This window comes from Harmonia axyridis, chromosome 4 (assembly GCF_914767665.1).
Source record: "Harmonia axyridis chromosome 4, icHarAxyr1.1, whole genome shotgun sequence".
In the NCBI taxonomy this organism is placed as follows: domain Eukaryota; kingdom Metazoa; phylum Arthropoda; class Insecta; order Coleoptera; family Coccinellidae; genus Harmonia; species Harmonia axyridis.
Window position 1 is genome coordinate 1,133,662 of NC_059504.1, and position 23,824 is coordinate 1,157,485.

The 23,824-nt window shown below is 36.7% G+C and overlaps 1 protein-coding gene across 1 annotated transcript in view; it reads right to left on the reverse strand.

The window, feature by feature from the left end:
- The window catches only part of LOC123678861 (junctophilin-1), a 34,114-nt gene that overhangs the window by 2,072 nt on the left and 8,218 nt on the right, over positions 1-23,824 (reverse strand). Inside the window, exons 2-7 of the mRNA XM_045616114.1 lie at positions 16,883-17,094; positions 11,693-11,982; positions 11,162-11,338; positions 8,206-9,139; positions 5,412-5,863; positions 1,289-1,489 (exon numbers count right to left, since the gene is read on the reverse strand). Of these exons, the coding sequence (XP_045472070.1) occupies positions 1,289-1,489; positions 5,412-5,863; positions 8,206-9,139; positions 11,162-11,338; positions 11,693-11,982; positions 16,883-17,094 (2,266 nt within the window). The remainder of the gene's footprint in view (positions 1-1,288; positions 1,490-5,411; positions 5,864-8,205; positions 9,140-11,161; positions 11,339-11,692; positions 11,983-16,882; positions 17,095-23,824) is intronic.

Sequence of the window (23,824 nt, forward strand, 5' to 3'; positions counted from 1 at the left end):
TCTGTTATTTGAAAAAAGATGGAAAAAAAAGAATTTCGTGTGCTGATAAAATATAGCTTTTTGAAGGGAAAAAATACAGTTGAAACAAAATCTTGGCTTGATGAAGAGTTTCCGGGGTCTGCACCAGAAAAATCAACCATCATGGATTGGTATGCTGAGTTTAAACGTGGTGAAGTGGGCACCGAAGACGGCGAACGCAGTGGACGCCCAAAAGAAGCTGTCACCGACGAAAAAATAAAAAAAGCTCACAAAATAATTTTCAATAACCTTAAAGTGAAGTTGATCTAGATAGCAGACATTGTGAAGATATCACCTGAACGTGTGCATCATATCATTCAAGAATATTTGTACATGAGAAAGCTGTGTGCAAAATGGGTGCCGCGCGAGCTCACAATCGATCAAAAGCAACAACGTGTTAATGATTATGAGCAGTGTTTGAAGTTGTTTAAGTGCAATAAACCTGAATTTTTGCGTCGATATGTGACAATGGATTGAACATGGCTCCATCATTTCACTCCGGAGTCCAATTGACAGTCAGATGAGTGGACTGCACACGATGAACCGAATCCAAAGCGAGGAAAAACACAACAGTCAGCTGGCAAGGCTATGGCAGCAGTATTCTGGGATGCGCAAGGTATATTATTAATTGGTTACCTCCAAAAGGGCCAGACCATCAACAGCGATTAGTATATAGCGTGTTTAGATCGTTTAAAGAATAAAATCGTTAAAAACGGCCTCATTTGATGAAAAAAAAGGTGCTATTTCATCAAGAAAATGCGCCGTGTCAAAAATCAATGAAAACAATGGCAAAATTGCCTGAATTGGGCTTCTTATTGCTTCTGCATCCACCGTATTCGCCAGATCTGGCCCCCAGTGACTTTTCCTGTTCTCAGACTTCTAAAGAATGGTCGCTGGAAAGAAATTCAGCGCCAATGAAGAAGTAATCGCCGAAACTGAGGCCTATTTTGAAGCGAAAGACAAATCGTACTATAAAAATGGTATCGAAAAGTCGGAAGATCGCTAGAATCGCTGTAAAGCCCTCGAAGGCAACTATGCTGAATAATAAAATCGAATTTTGCCAAAAAATGTTTTTACTATGGCAGACCGGGGACTTTTCAATTGGCCTGTTAGCTATGATCATTATGGCCGGAATTGGAAGATATTGATGTCGACGACTTTCATTCTCTACAAGACTGCGCTAAATCCATAGATTTCTCTCAAAATATTTCTTATTGGAAAACCCTTTACTTTTGAACATTTTGAGTAAAAATCTGAGTCAGTTACACACCTTCACTTGGGGGCTGACCAACCATAAGAGTGGATTGGCTTTCAATCTTTCTTTTTCGTCTATTTGTCTCCTAACCTCTTCTCGTCTGGCAGATCCTAAAGCTGAGACTTCTTCTCTGCTCATCTGGTATGTTGCTCTAGGAAGTTCCTGAACATCAGGCAGTGATTTCTTCCTTGCTAAAGAAGTTTGGGTCATCAAATTCTGAAAAGAAGAAATAAGTAGATTTTAAATATCCTGAAGATTTTCGGCAAAAAGTTTTCGTGCTTATGTCTGATGGACGATCACAGAATATCATAATTGATGAGCTTATGAACGTCCAAGTTATCTTTGAGTCAATTATTTCAGAATATGTTCCTACACACATTTCAGGAAAAGACAAATATCAAATTTTTGGCACTGTATTTTTCTGAGCCCAGATATTAGAGATGATATTATCAGCTCAGGAGTTCATTGACTTCTAGTTGAATTCCCGAAAATAATCGTATGAAACATTTTTTCAACCGATTTATGCATTAGGTACGATAAAAAATTGTTGGGAACAATTTTGTAGTTTTCAATTAATTATTTTTGAAGGCTATTTCAAATTTTATATCAGTTGTCATTTCAGTTTCCGTTGAAGATACATTTCCGTTCTCATTCAATTTATTTAGGTGTGGATCCTTTTGGTTTCCTAATCACGATTATCTTTAAGATTTTTCAATAAGCTCTGTCACAAATTCGAATTCAAACATCGCGAAAATCACTCTCAACAGAAAAACTGAAACAGACAAGTTCCTTCAGATAAATGATCCATAAAACCATCAAGCCACGTCTTCTTTTCAGTTTCATTTTTCCGTGTTCTCGCAAATGACAACTAAACTGAAACGATTGCCAAAAAAGCTCTTAAAGTTATTGAAATTTTCTGCGATCCGATCGCATGAATCAAGACACTCATAAAAGCAACAATGACCTCTATCGGCGGAGTGTCAATCCAACTCTCACTCGCCCTTCTGGCCATCAGAGCTGGGGAGAACATGAGATCTTCTTCGTCATCCTCCTGGTACCAATTCATGTTGAAAATGGCCAAACTCTGGACGCACACAATCCAAAAGCACTGAGTTTGTACACCGGACTAAATTTGAACATGAGTTACAAAAACGGGATGGGAAGTTTCGCGAAAGATTCGACCTGCGTTGCCAAATTTTCGAACAGTCGCGTTTTCTATGGCAACTATGGCAGAACGCGGAAAATTAAAAAAAAACTACCGGATGAAGCAGGCGTTTTACTGCCAGAATTTCGGCCTTCGTTTTGGAGGCACAATTGATTCATATTCAAGCCCACATCCAAACTTTATTGAATTCTCACGCATGCGATTTTTGTAGGCAAAATCCCAGAATTTCATATCGAAATTATAATTTTCATCTTCTTCCCCAAGAAGAATAGGATCTTTGGTCCCGTTTGACCCCGTTCTATGATCAGTGATCACCTGTCAAAGTGTCAAACTGACCTTAACCTATTTTCTTCTACTTGACATCGATTTTCAGAAACCCCTAACCTATAAAATACCTATCCTAACGTCTACTGTCAGACAATTTGACAAGACCTGGGTTGGCTATGTGGTTGGTAAACCTCTATTTTTTTTAAGAATTTCCGATCAAAGTAGAAACCTCTTCCAGACTATAGTCTAATTTTCAATTTTTCGACTATATTATCAGCACTCAAAAAAGACAAAATGAAAAGATTATTGATGGAAAAACTATGGTAGATAACCAATGAAATTGAACTTTGCAACCGTGTAATTTGAAGAATTCTTCATGTTTTTTTTCTGTTCCCTTGGTGGTTTTGGCTACCTGTGAATAAATATCACTGACGTGGCTTTGATTACTCATCCAGATACTGACCTCGCTCAACGTTGACCTTGTAGTAGATAGAAAACTCACGTACCTATCATCTGAAGTTTTTAAATTAATGATTTCGCGTTGTATTGAAGTAATTTTTTCAAATCCTTTCTATGACTATTTGTGTCAGTGGTTTTGAGCCCGTTTATCGTATGCTCTAACTCATTGAAAATATAAAACTCATTAAAAATATACAATTGGCAAAAATCTTGCTTCACCGTTCATTCGAGAATCATGACAACAATGTATAAGTTGCTGAGCTACGCTTTTAGATCAAGAAGTCGTCCCACCTTGAGATGTTCGTAGTCTGGGAGAATGGACTATTCGAAAACACATGAGAAATAATACCGTGATTTATCATCATTGTTTTTCTAACTAAATATTCAGATAGAAAAGTTGAAGTTTTGCACGAATGAAACTCTTTTTATAAATCCAAAAATCTTATAGATTTCGTTCACCCTATCATGGAAATATCTAAATATAGAAAAAAATATAAATATATCATGCTGCGTTCTTGAAACTGGAGTGCCTGCCATTTCTTTGTCAATCACTTAAAAAAGCAATTTGTTATGCTCTGACGCATTCGCGCACACCAGACTATTCTTTTGTTTTTTTAGATGAGTTGTGACGCAATAAATTCTTGCCCTATGTTCATTCATGGGCCAAATCATCCAAATGAAATGTTGTTTACACGAAAAATACCGATTTGATGGAATTGAAACTTGGTGCTCAGTTGAAATTCATTTATCGTATTGGACATAACAAAAAAAACCTAAGTATAAGTTTATCACAAGAATAAGGATCATAAAATGAATCTCCATATTCTGTTGAATTTCATTTCATCATAGGTATAGATCGTTAAAAAAATTAATAAGGTAAATCAAAAGTCAAATTGAAACTCTTTCATCAGAAACTAAAACATGACATAATTGAAAATTTCATTCAAGTTGCTCTTGCTACCAAGGTATGAATCTACCTAGTGTGAAAGCTCCCGTTTGAATTTTTGCGTCACTAAGAAACCTCAACTGCTTCGCTGATGCGTCATTTTGATCAAGACGCCAAAATCGCGTAGTGCGTATCACACCTTCAGAGTAATAAACAAAGATAGAGGAAGCATATGTCATTTTCAGAAAGCAAATTTTGTCCCCAACATGAACTATCAAATTTGACATGAAGCGCGCAGAAATGAAAACATATCAGTGATATATTTCACTCAATTCGCGAGTTTCTCCACAAAGAACGCGCTTCTTATGTCCCATAGTGAATCAACGTTTCATATTAACTCAAAATATATTGAAATAAATACCTAAATATATCAGAAATTCGGAAAACAAACTTCAAGCGCGCCAAACGACGTGAAACAACCGATGACAATAGGAGAGCAAAAGTTGCCAAACCTTGGATTTCAGCAGGTAGATACAGAAAATTATAAATATTCTGCTCAATATAAATTCGACAATTATGGAAAATATCGGATTCAAAAATTCAAATTTGCAAATTCAATCGGGAATCACTCAAATAAATATATTTCATCCAATATAATATACATTCATAACGATATAGTAAAATTGTGGATTTGAAAATATATCACAATCCATCAACGTAATCTAACCATATTGGAGACATGTGAAAATTGCGTTTAATACCTATATCTATGTTTATTACTCTATGTGTAGAACCAATAATGGTGGGTTTATGCACCATTCCTAAGAACTAAGGACTAATGGTGGATTTATGCACCGTTCCTAAGAACTAAGGACTAAGAACTTTGAACTAAGAACTAAACCTAAGAATTCAATGGCGTTTATGCACTCTCTTGTTAGTTCTTAGTTAAGGCATGCGCACGTGATCGAACTACTTTCTATTTGCTCTATACTTTGATGTTTGACATCGATATTGATTGTGAAAAAATTAAATTTAAGTTTTTCAGATACACCTAATACTTTTCATCGACAAACACGAATAACGGAACATTAAATGATAGAAACTGGTACTAGTTAATATTGAAATTCTATACGGCGCACGCGCACTTCTATATTTCACCTGAGCCCTTAGTTCTTAGATAAAAGTTGGCCTGCTAGTGTTAGTTCTTAGTTCTTAGGAAACCTGCATAAACGCCCTCATTGATTTGGTAGCGTTCAATTCTTAGTTCTTAGGTTTAGTCTTAGTTCTTAGGACTGGTGCATAAACCCACCAGTAGATTCAAGTCTACCAATAACCTAAAAACCAACTCGAACACCACTCACCTTAGAAACTGGCGGCGCTGCTGTAGCAGCACCACTACCGCCACCAGGAATGAACAGGCTCTCAGTTCTTTTGGGTTGATTCGGCGAGGGGATTATATCTTGACCTAGACCTCTCTTCCTCATGATTATATCTTCGAAAGGTGAACCATTCGGACCGTTGCTGCCCTCTATCGACGTGAAGGAAGCGTTGGGAACGCCACCATTGCGGTTCTGGAAATTTTGCATCGGTGGCATCGGCGAAACAGGCGTGGTGCTTCGAGCTATCGAAGGAGCCCTTATTGTCCTATCTGGAGTTTCGCTTGGTTTGATCGTCCTGTCGATGCTGGCCTGCCGTGAGCCGGACGCAGAAAGGCGGCCAGTTGCACGTGAGTACCTGTCAACACTCGAGTCTCGACTTGGTGGTCGTTTGTAGTGATCGAAGTGGTCTATCGACGATTGTTGGCTAATGTTTCCTGGAAACAAATTGAAGAATTTATCTTTGCCCTTAACAACATCGGTTTCAACTGGATGACATGTGGCCCAGCTGGAGCATAATCTGAGGATTTCACGTCACTGGCAACCCTCTATCTTACAGGCAGAAACCTCAGCTTTAAGTGAGCTCAAGAGTAACTTGAAGAAAACCTCAAAGAGGAAAAGATCTAGGCTGTAATGAACAGTCAGATCACGCTGTGTTTGGAATCATATAGTCAAAGATCTTTGCTATCCTGGGAGTGTTATAAACCAAAACAATCTAGCTAAAGGCAACAAAGTGACTCTGCTATCGTTACCAGGTCATTAAAGGCAAGCTGATGACATCAGTGTAACACCTGCTGGACCTGAAACCTTCTGTGTACCATTTGGCAAAAAACATTAAAAGGTAGAAGTCCAGCATTGGAATTTCACGATTAGAAGATCCCAAATAAGCTCATGCAGCTTCCTAGAGCTGCTGTGGGAATGCTGACCAGACATTTTAGGTATGAGTACCTTCTGTCACATATAGGTTTGTTGACGGATGAAATTTGGTAATTCTAGAAATCTAACACATACTTTGCAAATTTCCAGAATTTGCCAGCATAAAAACCGAACTTCTGGTCCAGCCAGTTCAAGATCCTCACAAAGGAAAAGCCAAGACCCCATGGGCGTTGTCAGAGTTGACAATATGGCATACAATCTCTTCGGGGATTGCAACTATAATGTATAACAAAGGATCAGAATGGTCGTAGTTCTAAAAGAAGCATTTTGTCAGCAAATTGTAGTCTTTTTAAATGGCCACAGTGCTCAAATGTATGAACAATTTGGATTATGTGCAAGTGTTGATGTAGGAGTTTGCGTAGATGGCGATTTGGAGATGTTCTGGTCACATTTTTAAGATGCAAAATGCTTATAACGTACTTTTTTAAATGGTTTTTTAATGACTATTCAAGATTACATTTGGAACCAAGAGCCTAAATTATTGAAAGGAAGCATGCAAAATTAAGAACAAGTAAAATGTAACGTATCTGTCTTCAATTATCCAGAGGGAAGACTTTCTTCAACAAGATCAAGTCCTCTATAAAATTACTACCTGCAATAAAAGCATTGATCTCACATATCATCGATTCTAAGATGGCATTGGATTGCAGAAGGAAACTCAATGAAATAGACAAGAATAACAAAAGGTCTGTTTAGTCTGGGTTCTCGGTCACTCATGAATTGAAGAAAGTGAAGAGGCCAACACACTTGCCAGAAAAGGAAGACAAACTCCTTTCATCGGCTCAGAACCTTTCATGGTTTAGGTAAATGTACCTACAAGAAAGAAATTCAGGAGAAGGAGAAAACCTAAAGAGAAACACTGGCGGAATCTTGCTCGATTGAATCATTACAAAAAGTTCCTTCAAAACTTTGATACTTTGAGATCTAAGAAGTATCTGGATCTCAGCAAGAATATGCTACACTTCCTCACTGGATTCTTCACAGATTTCTTTTACCAGGAAGCACCTCATGAGAATGAATCTAGCAGAAAACGATGAGTGCAGATTCTGTGAGGAGGAGGAGGAAACTCCAGATCACTTGGTGATTGCTAGCCAACACAAAAATGGCTTTGGACAAGAGACTTGTAGAAGTGAGGAAGTACCCTCCTTACCAGATACTGGAGTTCATTAGAACACTGAAACTGGGTTGAGAACTGCTCCGATGGAAGGCACAATATGATAGACTATAAAGCCACAGTGCAATGAAACCCTCCTTAAGTCTAATCTAATTTAAAATCACTTTATAAATTGCAATTCACATATTTGTCTATGTAAATAAATCGAAGTTTCTCCTTGAACTATATTATTGTTTAAGATGTGAATTATCAAATATTTCCATTCTGAAAGTACATATTTCCGCGAATAATGATAAATAAAAACCTATTAATGCTAATCAGGAATGGAATGCTGATATTATATTTGATTTCACTTCACAGATTAGGAGTTGATATTAGTTGATGTTTTTTTTTGAAGAACAATCAAAATATGTGAAAACTAAGTTATTCATTAAGTCAATGGGAGTATACCTGTTATTCCATCAATTATTAAGAAACCTCAGTACCTATAAAGTATGAATATTAGCCGAGCATGCCAACTCAAAATCTTGCTGACCCAAGTAGCTCTCTATAGAGAGCTACTCGGGCCTTATAAGGCCCATTCTTTTCACGTCCAGTTCACTGAATTTAACTGGCACCGTGAACTTAGTTGCCAGCTCCGCGAAGCGGTGAGCTAGTCAACAGCTAAATTAAGTTTGATAGATCACTGGATCTCGATGTACATACTTACATAAATTCAATTTTTCTTACCCAAATAAGGTCTTTCCCTAGAAGACTGCCGCGACAACTTCCTCACCATATTGTTCCCTTGGCTCTCACCTCCATGATGATTATCCATCGTTATGGAATTTCTTGGTCTTGCCATATAACTGTCGTTCATCTTATCCACGTTATTTGGAACTTGTGGACCGAACTCGTGAACGTGATTTTTCAAAATAGGCTTATTGTAAGGATTACCGTCCGTCATACTGACCGAGTTTAGCCTATTCTGATGATACTGATACTGCTGTTGGTACTGCTGCTCTTTCGGCACACGATCCTGATAGTTCTGGCTGTAGTTGTTTGGTACGTTTATCGAATTGCCCATTTGGTTATCTAACTTATGACCTGGGTTGGAATTCATCTGGTTGTACTCGTTCTGTTTGGGTTCCTCATGAATCGCGTTTGCTGTCGGTTCTAAATCACTATTAATTTTACCCCTAGTTAACTGTCTTTGTCTAAGTCTCTCAAGCCCCGGCTGCTTGAAATCCGGAGCGTACTGTTTGGCCACGGCCAACGCTATATCCGAGTCTTCCCTAGCCTGCGCGGCCGATTGGTCGGCCTGTTCGCCTTTTCCCCTAGCGGCGGCGGTTCTGGTGATCGCGATGTCCGCCTTCTGCAACGCTATCTTGGACGCCCGCTGAGCTGCGTTCACGGCCGCCTCGATCCGTTCGCGGAATTTCGCGGATCGCATAAGGAATAGTTTTCGTTTGGAGGAGGTAATGAGCACGTTGTTCTTGTATTTGCCTTCTTCTTTGTCGCCGTTGCTGAAGGTAGTTACGCCGTAGCCGTATTTTTTGTTCGCGAACCATTCGCCTTCGTATTTGAGACCGTCCGTTCGTTCGCTGATACCGTAGCCGGATCTTTTGTCGTTCTTCCATTCGCCCATGTAGGTTTCGGTCACGTTTGGGTCCATCTGCTCGTCCTGGAGAAGAAAAAATAGGTGGAATTATAAACCAAGCATTGCTAACTTTCTTTGTTTCCTGAATGGACTAGTTAAGTGATGTTGATAATACTATATTTGATACGATAGAATTATAATATAGAGCAAAACTGATAAATCAGTGAAAAAATTTTGAAAATCCATCAATAAATGACTGAGAAATAGATTATTTAAATTAACGTATTTTATCGCGGAACGTCTTTGGTCTGTGACGTCACGCCACTTGCCTGTGATCGCTACACCATAAATTACGTTTAAATACTTAGCCGCGCCAAGGCTCTCGCGCCGTTTGTAGTTGTACAGTGTAGTTTTAACTCGAGTTTTGTTTTTATGTCACCATAATGGAAGAAGGCTTCGTGAAAGGACAAAGTGACAATTTGCCTAAAATAGATATATTCACAGTGATGGAGTTTTTTTCTTCAAATCCATCTTATGTCAGTGCTGAAATAAAAGGAGTTAAACTTATCAAGTAAGTATCTACTTTTGAGTTTGCTTCATCATGGTTCAACTTATAACGATGATTTATTTAAAAAACGTTTCATAAACAGTTTGTAGTTGAGTACTGGTTGTTGAAGTATATCAATGGCAAAACATATTTATGTGAGGAGTAAAAGTAAAAAGAGAAAAAAATGATTTATATGTATGTATATAGTAAGTTATTTCAGCCATCGTGTAACGAACAAAACACGACACGAACGGCACAAGTGATTGTACACCAATGAATTCGTAAGCACTCTGCGAATACCAGTCGTCTAGTGTGTGACGTCACGCCACTTACACGTACTATGAAATTATTCTTCCAAGCGCAACTTCAAAGTCCCATAACTTTTTCATTTCTAGAGATATTTCAATGATTCTTCCACATTTTTGTTTCATTCTACTTAAATTTTTAGAATTGATCCTTAACAAAAAAATGAAAACTAGTCCATTGTACATATTTCAATATCGAATGGAAGTTTTAGCAAGGAATATGGGAGAAAAACCTTCTTGTTTCTTTGCAGAAGCTCTATTCCAGACGCTTTCCTGATTCTGGAAGCTCTGAAGATGAAAATTGAGTCTTGTAGTACTCCCAATCGTAAGGTCAAGAGTTCGAGTCCCAGAGTGTTACAGAAAGTTTCTGTCAACAAGGAAATCTCAATTGTTGTTGAAAATCAATCATCTAATAGTTGGAGGTGAGATGTGAACTTGTAGTGAAGCCTACATAAAACACAACCGGTTTTCTTGACTCCACAAGCTTCTAGTCTTCGAGGGATTCTTAGAACATCAGTAAAAATTGAAATTGAATGAATCTATTCTTCAGATTGTGCAACTGGACAACTTGTTAACCGTTTGGTACACATATGGATCAAAATTAGTTGTATAGGTACAAATTGAGGCTCCCATTGCTTCTGAGTCTTGAATCTGCTTTGCAGGCAGAAGCATGTGTGCTCAAAGTGCCTTTAAAAGAACCTCAAAAATATGGCCTTATAAATTACATGGTACAGTCAGGTTTTTCTAGGAACTTGGAATCATATAACCAAAACTCTTTGATGGCCCAAGAGTCTTATAGTACCATGTAACATTTTGCTAGAGGCAACAAAATGGCTTTGCTATGATTGCCAGGGCAGAAGTGTCGAAGGCTATGAACTAACAGATGTCTTGCGAAGGTCTATCAATGGTTAAACCTGTTGGAATTAATCTTTCTGTGGGCTAATAAAAGAACACTACATGAGAGCAGTCCAGCAAAGGTATGAGACGTTCCTGGACAACTACACCCAGACTTATGCAGGTCCAATGGTCTGTAACATTTTCTACTTCCTTTGCACCTTGTACAAATTATATGTAGAACACATATTGTCCAGAATTGTCCAGCATACAAAGCAAACATCTGAGCATGTAGTTCTGAATCTTCACAAAGAGACATCCAAGACAATGTCAGATTTAGAAATATGGAAGAGAGTGTACCTCTTAAGTAATTGTTAAGCAGGGTATAGAACAAAAAGAAAAACTTCTTCAATTACCTACCTCGACAACAAAACTGGCGTTAGAATCTGACGGAATGGAAGTGTTCGTGAAGCCAGACTGCATCGAATCTGTGCTCATCCAAGATGAACTTGAACCTGCAGATCTGATACTTCCCGTTGTAGCTGATCGTTTGCCCTCTAAGTCACCTGTGCTTCTTTGTTTTTTCAATTTGAGACCCTGAAAATAGAGAACTTAACTGATTATAGAATCATCGGGAGTTTAGGTCGGGAGTAAACAGCAAAAATCACGTCTTCATCAAAGGAGAGTAGGAATGGACCAGTTTCATCCTTATTAGAGTTCAACATCGCCACATAACTCAATCTACGATGGCAACTAGATCAAGCAGAGGATGATTTTACCATAAAAAACTAACCTACAAATAGGCATGGCCTTCTGAGTTAGAAAAAGGCTTTAAATGATCACATCACAGATATTTATTCAATGCTTAGATATGCACACAAGGATCATCTAATTCCTTTCAGATTCAAGACAAAACATCAATAAAAACGACTAGGTGAATATTTTTCCTACCATCAAAATTCCTTTTTTTATATTTCCAGATCCAAGTGACCTCCTTCTGACCTGCGGCTCCGCACTACTTCTCTTCAAGACGAAGCCTCCCCTAGCATCTTCTGCTCGTCGATCCCTCTTCTCGATCGCTTCTGGCGGTGCTGCATTTCCAATGTCGGAACTCCTGAGGGAAGTCAAACTTGCTCTTATATTTTTGTTCGCCCTGTATTTCGAAGCCTTTCCAAATGGTGCGCTCGTTCGGATTCCGTAACCATGTCTCATGCCCCGCATCCATTGTCCCTGATATGTGCCTGTAACAAGAGCAGATATTCAGAAGAAGCTAAGGTTGGAGTGAATATAGGAGAAGATTGGCTGGAAAGCAGCCATTTAAAATTGAGAAGAGTCTCATCTTTCATCCAAGGGAGCTTTGGTTGATTGTTTAGGCATACCTAGAAGTGTATTTCTTAGGCTGGCCAGTTCTACCTCAAAGTCACTACGCGGTGTTTATGACAGAGACCACTGAGCTTATTGATGATTCGTTCAGTGCTACCAGGATGAAATATAGGGTTTTTTTTTTCGAGGTATATAATTTAAAGTTGGCACTACTGTTCAAGATGGTGACCGATTTAACAGCTGTCAAGTGATTTATTCTCAGTTTGGTTTAGCAATTCATCATGAATAGACTCACGCCTGAACAACGCTTGCAAATAGTGCAATTTCATTTCGAAAATAATGGTTCTGTGCGGAATACGTAACGCGCACTACGTCCATTTTATCGTCGACAAAATCGTCCATCAGAGAGGTTGAATGGCTACGTCAACAAACAAAACTACCGCATTTGGAGTGAAGCTGATTCTCAAGTGTATGTCGAAACACCGTTACATCCAGAAAAACTGACTGTTTGTTGCGCATTATGAGCTGGTGGAATCATTGGTCCGTACTTCTTCAAAAACGATGATGGCCAGAACGTTACAGTCAATGGTGATCGGTATAGAGCCATGATTACTAACTTTTTCATTTCTGAATTGAACAACCATTATGTCCAGGAGCTGTGGTTCCAACAAGACGGCGCAACATGTCACACAGCTCGAGCCACAATCGATTTATTGAAAGACACGTTTGGTGACCGCCTAATTTCACGTTTTGGACCTGTGAATTGGCCTCCAAGATCTTGTGATTTAACACCGCTAGACTACTTTCTGTGGGGCTATGTAAAGTCATTGGTCTATGCGGATAAGCCACAAACCCTTGACCATTTGGAAGACAACATTCGCCGTGTTATTGCCGATATACGGCCACAAATGTTGTAAAAAGTCATCGAAAATTGGACGTCCAGATTGGACTACATCCGAGCCAGCCGTGGCGGTCATATGCCAGAAATCATATTTAAAATGTAATGCCACTAGATTATCTTGCGGATAAATAAAATTCATGTCAATCGAATAATCCATCGATGTTTTATTGCAATTTAAAATACTATAGCTCTAAAAAAACACCCTTTATCTACTCAGTTCTTTGTCATGATCCAATAACATCTTTTTTCGAACACAAATTGTTACAAACGAATGAATAAATATTTAATTTTTTTTATAAACTTAGATTTTCTTGAACCTAACAGACCCATCTCCTGAGGATATCTCAAGTATATTTTTTCAAATTAATAGGTCTAAAGTGTTTGCATTGATTTTATTGCCAATGATCCACCGTCTATCGTATTGTAATCTCATTTGATACCCTACAATTGAAAAAATCGTTGTGGGTTTAACTTAAGAAAACACTCAGTCTTTTCGTAACCTGAACATCTCAGTCGTTAATGAGAATAGTTTATTGATCTGGCCATCTTGGTACAGGATGATTAAATAAACTTCTCTTGCATATTTCGAAAGCTTCTACGTATTTAGGATCCACAAATGTTTATTTTTGGCTGAGTTTTCAGACAAGCATAATAATTAGTGATTCCCTAATTTTGGCAAAATTGGGGAAGAATTTTCGTTTGAGCTAATAAATATATCATACAATTACATTCGATGTTTTTGCATTTGCGGAAAAGTCTATTCTGACATTTACCTAACAAAATTTCAGATTTGATTTCTACTGAATAGTGCTTCATTTTCATTTATTTTTCGTGAAGGTACTTACTTCGATTATGAAATTTATCAATGATGATTTCTCTATCACTTAATCTCTTTCAATTTCTATTCATTTCTTCTAACGAGTAATTTAAATTTGAATAAGACGAAGTTTTGGTTCTATGTTTTATAAGATGTAAAGGCTTAGGTCAATGTTTTATTTATTACGCTAACATTGAAAGCGCAATACATTGGTTCAGTGTCCTTGGCCACCCAATGGTAAACGATAGCTCTTGTCAGTCGATTAGGTAATCTGATATCATTATAGGGATATTTAGAAGACATCTAGTAAGTAGCGTAGATCAGAGTTTTCTATGAAATTTTCAGATTACACAGACCTACAGCCATTTTGATAGGTACCTACCTGCGATTTTCAACTATTCCTGTCATCTGAGCAGATCATATGGGCGATAAATATAGATGAGACTTTTTCAGTTGAAAATGTACAGGGTGTTTCACGTAAGCGGGTCACTGGATTTTGTGGCTTATCCTTTGAGCAATATTGAAGTGTGACCCATCATAATGATAGTATTTTTCACGGGCTATCCAAATATGTAATCGGAAAAACTATCGAACCAAGGCATGAAATGTTATAGAGGAAAATTCGTTTTTCCACAAAAAAAAATATTATTTTTTTTATTATTAACATGTGAATATAGTGGTAGTTTTATGTTTATTTCAAGGAATTCCATTCAAAATCAACCTGAAAAAATTCAGATTTCATATTCGGAAAATATTTCCATGTGTCTGTGGTTCAATGAATTTGATTGTCAAATTTTTCGTTCTCGATTATACTGAAAGCTAAAATACAAAGCTTCTATTGTAATATCTCTCTCCTTCTTCTTTAACTACGATACCTAGTGGCTTCTAATATTATCGAGAATGAAAACTTAAAAATTTGACAATCAAATATTTATAGAACCATAGACAACATGGATATATTTTCCGAATATGGAATCTGAATTTCCTCAGGTTGATTTTGAATGAAATAGCTTGAAATAAATATAAAACTACCAGGATTCAAGAATAATTTAAACTTATACGCTGAGTGCTGCTGATTACGTTAAAATTAGAATCATTCTCCTAGCCCCAAATTTCCAATCTTAGTTATCGACCTATCAAGCACTATTGACTCGCCCAGTATAAGACAAATACAAAGTCTGAGTTTTCGATATTTTTTTCTTATAATTTGACTGGTATCTTTTTATCCGAAACCCCTCGTATATCTCAGAGTGGGCTCGTCCAACCAAAATTAATAATGACTCAGAAACCGTTTCCTGTGAGGAAATAAACATCGTTTTCTTCACAATTAATATCAGAAACTCATCAAACACACCCCACGCACATTTCCCATTTTCAAATTCAACATTGATGCATATCAGAGAAACGAGAGTTCAATGTGTTCCTATATACAAGGTTGAGTTATATTTATGTCACAACATTCGGTAAGATCTCGTCAAAATTATCCACGTCATTTCATTCATCGGATTCCGATAGGGAGGAAGTTTGAGTAATATCGCTAAAATTCCAGAAAAGACAGATCAGGAGCTTTCGAGTATTCGTTCGATGTCAAACTGACATCTGAATTGAGTATAAAAAGTTTTCCACCAGGATTTATAAGATTTGAAAGGGTTATGTTGGCAACACTGTATTATTTTTCACATTTCTAATGCCATTTGAGTACAGTAGGTTCTGCCCTTCAATCATGGAAAGATACACGCTTCATCAAAGTTTTGTAATTGTTGAATTCTCTCAAATATGGGAATACTGAGAGATTTTTAGGAAGAATTCATGGATTTAGTTAATCGACTCAAATTTGAATGTGGTACCAAGAACACGAAGAATAGTGAATCAATTAACTAAATAATGTCGTTCATGAATTGTTCCTTAACTTCTCTGAGTCTTCACAATCGAGTACTGATTTTGATGAAACAATTTAACAATTTCTAGACTTTGTTGAAGCGTATATCTTTCCATGGTTAAATGGAATAAAATTCTGAACACAAATGACTAGAGAACTGTCAAAAGTAATACACAGTGTTGCCATTATACCTAACTATTATGAATTGTAACGGGTGTTTTTTTTCGAGGTATATAACTTTAAGTTGGCATTACTGTTCAAGATGGCGACCGATTTAACAGCTGTCAAGTGATTTATTCTCAGTTTGGTTTGGCAATTCATCATGAATAGACTCACGCCTGAACAACGCTTGCAAATAGTGCAGTATTTCGAAAATAATGGTTCTGTGCGGAATACGTATCGCGCACTACGTCCATTAGCGGTGAAGCGCACTTCTGGTTGAATAGCTACGTCAACAAACAAAACTGCAGCATTTGGAGTGAAGCTAATCCTCAAGTGTATGTCGAAACACCGTTACATCCAGAAAAACTGACTGTTTGGTGCGCTTTATGGGCTGGTGGACACATTGGTCCGTACTTCTTCAAAAACGTTGATGGCCAGAACGTTACAGTCAATGGTGATCGGTATAGAGCCATGATTACTAACTTTTTCATTCCTGAATTGAACAACCATGATGTCCAGGAGCTGTGGTTCCAACAAGACGGCGCAACATGTCACACAGCTCGTGCCACAATCGATTCATTGAAAGACACGTATGGTGACCGCCTAATTTCACGTTTTGGACCTGTGAATTGGCCTCCAAGATCTTGTGATTTAACACCGCTAGACTACTTTCTGTGGGGCTATGTAAAGTCATTGGTCTATGCGGATAAGCCACAAACCCCCTGACCATTTGGAAGACAACATTCGCCGTGTTATTGCCGATATACGGCCACAAATGTTGGAAAAAGTCATCGAAAATTGGACGTCCAGATTGGACTACATCCGAGCCAGCCGTGGCGGTCATATGCCAGAAATCATATTTAAAATGTAATGCCACAAGATTATCTTGCGGATAAATAAAATTCATGTCAATCGAATAATCCACCGTTGTTTTATTGCAATTTAAAGTTCTATAGCTCTAAAAAAACACCTTTTATAACCTTGGAACCATTAGGCGGATTTGGCTCATTCAAAAGTAAAATTATACTATCCGCAATTGTTAAAAAATATTGAACCTACCATCATCTGCATATGTTTCTGATCCGTAACCATCTTGTAAACCATTAGCCCAAGTTCCTTCGTACTTTGCTGTTGAAGTGTTAGATTGCCGAACGCCATATCTGCCTTTGAAACCTTGTGTCCACTCCCCTCTGTAGATCCATCTTCCTCTTGTCTCAACTCCTAGTCCATGCCTCTTTCCATTTTGCCATTGTCCTTCGAAACAACTTCCACTGAAAAAAAAAGAAAAGTTTCAAATTTTTTAATTCAAAAAGAGTGAAATTCCTGATGAAACTATATCTCTTCATTATGAAAAGAATTCAAATAGTCATAAAGCTTTGATAAGTTTTTTCTGAACGTAAAAGTCTCAATTCCTTCAAAATGAAGAATTTTCTCAAGGCACACTACGTATTCTCAACTTCCATTGAAATTCATAAAGTCGTAAATATGATGATATTTTGTGATACACCGTAATTCCAATAAACGAGTCAAGGTGAAGTATTTGGATGAAATCAGAGTAAAACGTCTATTTTTGTGGCTTCGCTGTTTTCAAAACTTTTGTTTGAACTTAAACAAAAGGTTCAAGTTTATTAAAACATAGACGAGTATAATATTCAGGCATGAAAACTATTAAGGATCCATTAACGAGTCAGTTGAGAAAGTTTTTCATGATTTTTCCGACTCAGATTTATGCTTTTCGAATTCAGCAATTTTAAAATGTTATTGAAATGTCTTTCTTTTCTTCTTTAAATGACATAACCTACTGAACACAAATGACAAGATAAATGTCAAAAATAATGACACAAATTATACTTCATGCAACTATTCAAAAATTATTTATTTTTAAGTAATAAGTTTATACAAATATTCAATTTCATTATGGAGCTATTACAAATAATCCAAACAGACTTTCACTGATATTTTCAATGAAGAAGGTACAATACAAGAGTTTTTAATTAATAGCTGTGGTATTTTCTGAACATACAGTAATCTTCCCTTCAGGTGTTTGATATTGACGTATCAAATTGGACAAAGTTTCCATGAAATACTTGAACATACAGGATTTTTCCGTCGAGTTGAATTCTGGTGAATGGATACATATTGGCTGTTTAGGGGCTGTAAACCCTAGATTGAAACATACAGCTATCAAAATGGAAACGATGAAAGCAACTTGGAGATTACCCATCATGTTCTATGATCTTCTGTGGTTGAACTTTCACTTTATACCAAAGTGATCGTGATATTGGAGAAAGTTTTAGTTTCACCATGACCTTTGATGTTCAATTTTCCGTGATATTTCTATTACAGAGTTTGGAAAAGCTGGCGAATTTACAACAAAATCATGAATCTAGAATTTACCTCAATTTTGAAGGTCCCACGTATTGCTCTTTCCTTTTGGGATTTTCAATTGGAATTATACACGGAATTTCTTGATTCGATACAATGAACTTTCGGACTAGAAAATCTGAAAATTTATGTCATCTGATTCTATTGGATATTTTTGTAAAAAAATCAACATTGATAGGCTGTATGCTACTCAAGAATGAAATCTGAGATAGAGCAAGAAAGATATGGTCGTATGTCCATACTCTTTGAAAATTTCTAGAAAAACACTGACTTTCTATTAGGAGCTTTCGAACTCTAGTTAATTCATGCGCTTATTGCGTTATTGGAGACCACATAACTGTATAAAGGTATACAGCTTTTACTTCGACGTTATTGTTGTCGGTTAGTTTATCTAGCTGAGGACTAATACGATCTTTCTGAAATTCAGCATGAAGATGATTTGCAATGGTTCACTTGACGCAATCAACAAGAAGGTTTTGCCTTAAGCTTTGAATTTTTATTTTAAATCTACACGAGATATCTGAAGATGGTCCGATCTGTTTTCACAAACATATTGACGTTTTCTGATATAAAGGGTGTTTTTTTTTAGAGCTATAGAACTTGACATGAATTTTATTTATATATATATATAATCTTTATCCCATTTGTTACCTTTCGGTGTATGGGTTTCATTATCTACATTTTCTATCTTAGTTCCTTAGATTGTTCAATACCAATATGATCTGGCATCATATGCTGCCTCAAGACTGATAAAGGGTGTTTTTTTAGAGCTATAGAACTTTAAATTGCAATAAAACAACGATGGATTATTCGATTGACATGAATTTTATTTATCCGAAAGATAATCTTGTGGCATTACATTTTAAATATGATTTCTGGCATATGACCGCCACGGCTGGCTCGGATGTAGTCCAATCTGGACGTCCAATTTTCGATGACTTTTTCCAACATTTGTGGCCGTATATCGGCAATAACACGGCGAATGTTGTCTTCCAAATGGTCAAGGGTTTGTGGCTTATCCGCATAGACCAATGACTTTACATAGCCCCACAGAAAGTAGTCCAGCGGTGTTAAATCACAAGATCTTGGAGGCCAATTCACAGGTCCAAAACGTGAAATTAGGCGGTCACCAAACGTGTCTTTCAATAAATCGATTGTGGCACGAGCTGTGTGACATGTTGCGCCGTCTTGTTGAAACCACAGCTCCTGGACATCATGGTTGTTCAATTCAGGAATGAAAAAGTTAGTAATCATGGCTCTATACCGATCACCATTGACTGTAACGTTCTGGCCATCATCGTTTTTGAAGAAGTACGGACCAATGATTCCACCAGCCCATAAAGCCCACCAAACAGTCAGTTTTTCTGGATTTAACGGTGTTTCGAAATACACTTGAGGATTAGCTTCATTCCAAATGCGGCAGTTTTGTTTGTTGACGTAGCCATTCAACCAGAAGTGCGCTTCATCGCTATTGGACGTAGTGCGCGATACGTATTTAGTACAGAACCATTATTTTCGAAATGAAATTGCACTACATATTTGCAAGCGTTGTTCAGGCGTAAGTCTATTCATGATGAATTGCCGAAACAAACTGAGAATAAATCAATTGACAGCTGTTAAATCGCCATCTTGAACAGTAATGCCAACTTAAAGTTATCTATCTCGAAATAAAACACCCTATACTTCTTGAATTTCTGTTTACGACGCCGACGACGATTATAGAATTCCTAAAGGATGAAGCTTGACATTGTTTTCTTTTAGATCTAATTGCCAAATTTCTTAAAAGAAATCTATCAAAAACAATCCCACAACCAAAAGTTTAAAGCAATCAAATAATTTTCTCGAGTTTCTGAGCTTTGGTTGGAAACATAAGTATTTCAACCTTCGGTTATCAAGCTAGGTCTTTTGAGGAGATTTCTCGAGACATCTGCATTGAATTTCATTCTGGACTTACATAACTAAACATTTTATGATTATCATAGCAAAACTGAAGCCAAACATATTTGATAAAACAAATACGTATTGCATCAATGAGCTAGATCAACCCTAATACTTTGTGCACATTAAATTTAGAAAAAAATTATCATCATTTTGAAAACTCATGGAGAATATTTTCCAACTGAAAGGAAATGAGTATCCAAGAATTCCGAATAGAAATATAAACAATCAATAACCGTTTTCAATTGTTTACTAATACTTGTTATGCAAGACGTTCCATTGTTTATGTTTTGTGTATTCCTTCGAATTGCGCTACCATCCAATATTCAATGGCAGAGTTTCCAACAACCATAGTAGGAAGAAATGGGAAATAATTCATATCCCAAAAGAACATATGGCAAAAAAATTTTCATGAATGATCTGTAGATACAGTTTGAGGGAGATACATCGTCATTTTGAATACGTGATTCAGAGTTGTCATGAAAACACAACACCTAAGTATACATATATATAAATCGTCTATTGACTTCACCTTGCATTAAAGGATAAGTTACCATACTGAAAGTCACGCACGGATCAAAAATATAATCAAATTTCATCAAAAGTATTTCAAATACAATAATGAAGCTAGCGCAGTCAGCTGCGCTTGCAGTGATCTCAGTGATTTTTGTGTTACAATGCAATGTGATCGATAGTGCTCCCACCTGTGAAGATGGCTGGTGGACCAAAATCAAACCATCAGAGAAATCCTGCATGCTGGGCCATCTAGTGGAGATCCTTTCTCATTTGATAAGTAACAGTCCGCCATGTACCTGCAAGAGCGTTGAAGCTAAGACTACACCCCCAATTCAACGTAAAGAGATAGACACAGAGAATGTTACGCCAAGAATTGATAGAACCACACCAAGACATAAAACCGTTGATCCTGATTACTACGATGATGATGTTCTTGCATTGGGGTGGTCGAAAGGAAAGCCAACAACATCAGCAAATCATCCAGTAGTTACTAGTCGACCAACTGGTGGAGAAAATGATGTCTCAGGTGACTCAAGAGATACAACTGTTGGTAGTGTAAATGATATATTAAGAATTTCTGATACAACGGAGTCTACAGCTAGCAGTGATTCATCTTCAACAAGTGATGAAGAAAACTCTACGAGTGCTGGTCCAACCTTTATTTCAACAGCAGGTACCAAAACTACCGACAAATATGAAGAAGAGACATCTGAAGAAACAAACAGGGGCTCTACATCACAGGATTTGAATGAAGGACTTCCGAACTCAAATGGTGTGAACACTTCAAAACATCAGGGTGAGTGTGCATTCTCAAAATCTATTGAATATTAGGTATGGAAATTTATGTATTACATTTGACAAAAAATAACCTCATATTACCATCCAGTTCTTTAATTTACTTTCAATTCAAAAGGAATTGCGATTTTTAACCTTGCACTTTTCGAAATATTTCAATTTTGTTCACAAAAATGTTATAAATTGATTTTGATTATAATGAGACCAAAGAACTTTCCAAAGGCAAGAAGGGAGATATTGAAAAAACGGTTTCGAATTCAACCAACTTTCAAAAATACTAAAATAGTCAATATATTTTGAAGAACTTTATATTAGGCTGAATGGCCAATAACTTCGATTTTCAAGAGACCGACTTTTGTATAAAAACGTTGTATTTTACACCTATTAACGTAGTGTCAATGTTTAACCTCATTTTTCCCAATACCTATTTCCAAACCAATATAGAAGACACTACTACAGAACAAACTGATATTATTGGCTTTTAGTTTAAAAAATAGAATATTTCAATGATAGAATAGTGGTAGAAATTTTGTTTAACCCCACATTATACAGACTAATTTTCTTTGAGTATCCCAAAATCTATTACTCAATTTCTCTTAACATTTCATCAACAGGTGAAACAACAGAAGCAGATTCCTTGAAATTGGAAAAATCATCTACACTTTCTGAGGGTAACATAAGAACATCATATTATAATGAATTGGATTCTTCAGAAATAAATTTCATTATAAACAACCGTACGCACACTTTGAACTCATCTTCATTACATAAAAAAAAGGTCACCATTCCCGATGATGAAGGTTATACTACTCCAGAGATGGAAAGTGATGACTTTACAACTGGATCAGATAAATATACAAGATTTGATCAGATAGTTTCAAATACAAACCCTAAAAATGATGGAATATACTCCACAACGAACAATCCATCTGATATACAAAACGAAGGATCTAAAACAAATAAATATCCAATCAATGAAAAGAACAATGATACAGAACAATCTAGATCTACTCCTTCTGAATCCAACGAGTCGAAGATAACACCAACAGAAAAAATTCAAACTTCTACCGGACCAATAACTGTCGATGATATATCGAGTGATTCATCGCAGACAACTAGTATTGAAGGAACAAGAACTACATCTAAGGATGAATCTTGTGATTCTTCACAAGCATCTGAATCAGATCAGCTTCCGTCAGATGGGGGACATTCTTCCACAACAGAGAATATTTTGATATCCACAACTAAAAATGACAGTTGTGAATTACCCGATAAGATACCATCGTCAATAGATGACAGTTGTAATTCGTCACAAACATCTGAATCTGGTTCAACCACAAAGACTCCATTGAATGAATCAACAGAGGGATCTTTCTCAACTTCTGATGAAAGTGCTGATAATGATAATAAAGATAAATCAACATCTTATACGGAAAATCCACAAGATGATTTGACAGAGAGATCAACTCAAAATTCTGATTTCACAACAACTGAAGATAATTTGAGTTATTCAACCACAAAATCCCCATTTGATAAATCAACAGATGATTCAACTGAAGGTTCTTCCTCAACTTCTGATGAGAGTGGTGATAACAACAATACAGACAAATCAACATCTTCTACAGAAAATACACAAGATAATTTAACAGAAAGATCAACTCCTTCTTCAACTCAAAACTCTGATTCAACAACAAGCAACAATAATTTCAGTGATTCAACCACGAAATCTCCATTTGATGAATCAACAAATGATTCAACTGAGGGATCTTCTTCAACATCTAATGAGAGTAGTGATAACTACAATACAGACAAATCAACATCTTCTACAGAGAATCCAGAAGATAATTTAACAGAGAAATCAACTTGGACTTCAACTCAAAACTCTGATTTCACAACAACTGAAGATAATTTGAGTTATTCAACCACGAAATCTCCATTTGATAAATCAACAGATGATTCAACTGAAGGATCTTCCTCAACTTCTGATGAGAGTGGTGATAACAACAATACAGACAAATCAACATCTTCTACAGACAGTACACAAGATAATTTAACAGAAAGATCAACTCCATCTTCAACTCAAAACTCTGATTCAACAACAAACAACGATAATTTCAGTGATTCAACCACAAAATCTCCATTTGATAAATCAACTGATGATTCAACTGAAGGTTCTTCCTCAACTTCTGATGAGAGTGTTGATAACAGCAATACAGACAAATCAACATCTTCTTCAGAAAATACACAAGATAATTTAACAGAAAGATCAACTTCGCCTTCAACTCAAAACTCTGATTCAACAACAAGCAACAATAATTTCAGTGATTCAACCACGAAATCTCCATTTGATGAATCAACAAATGATTC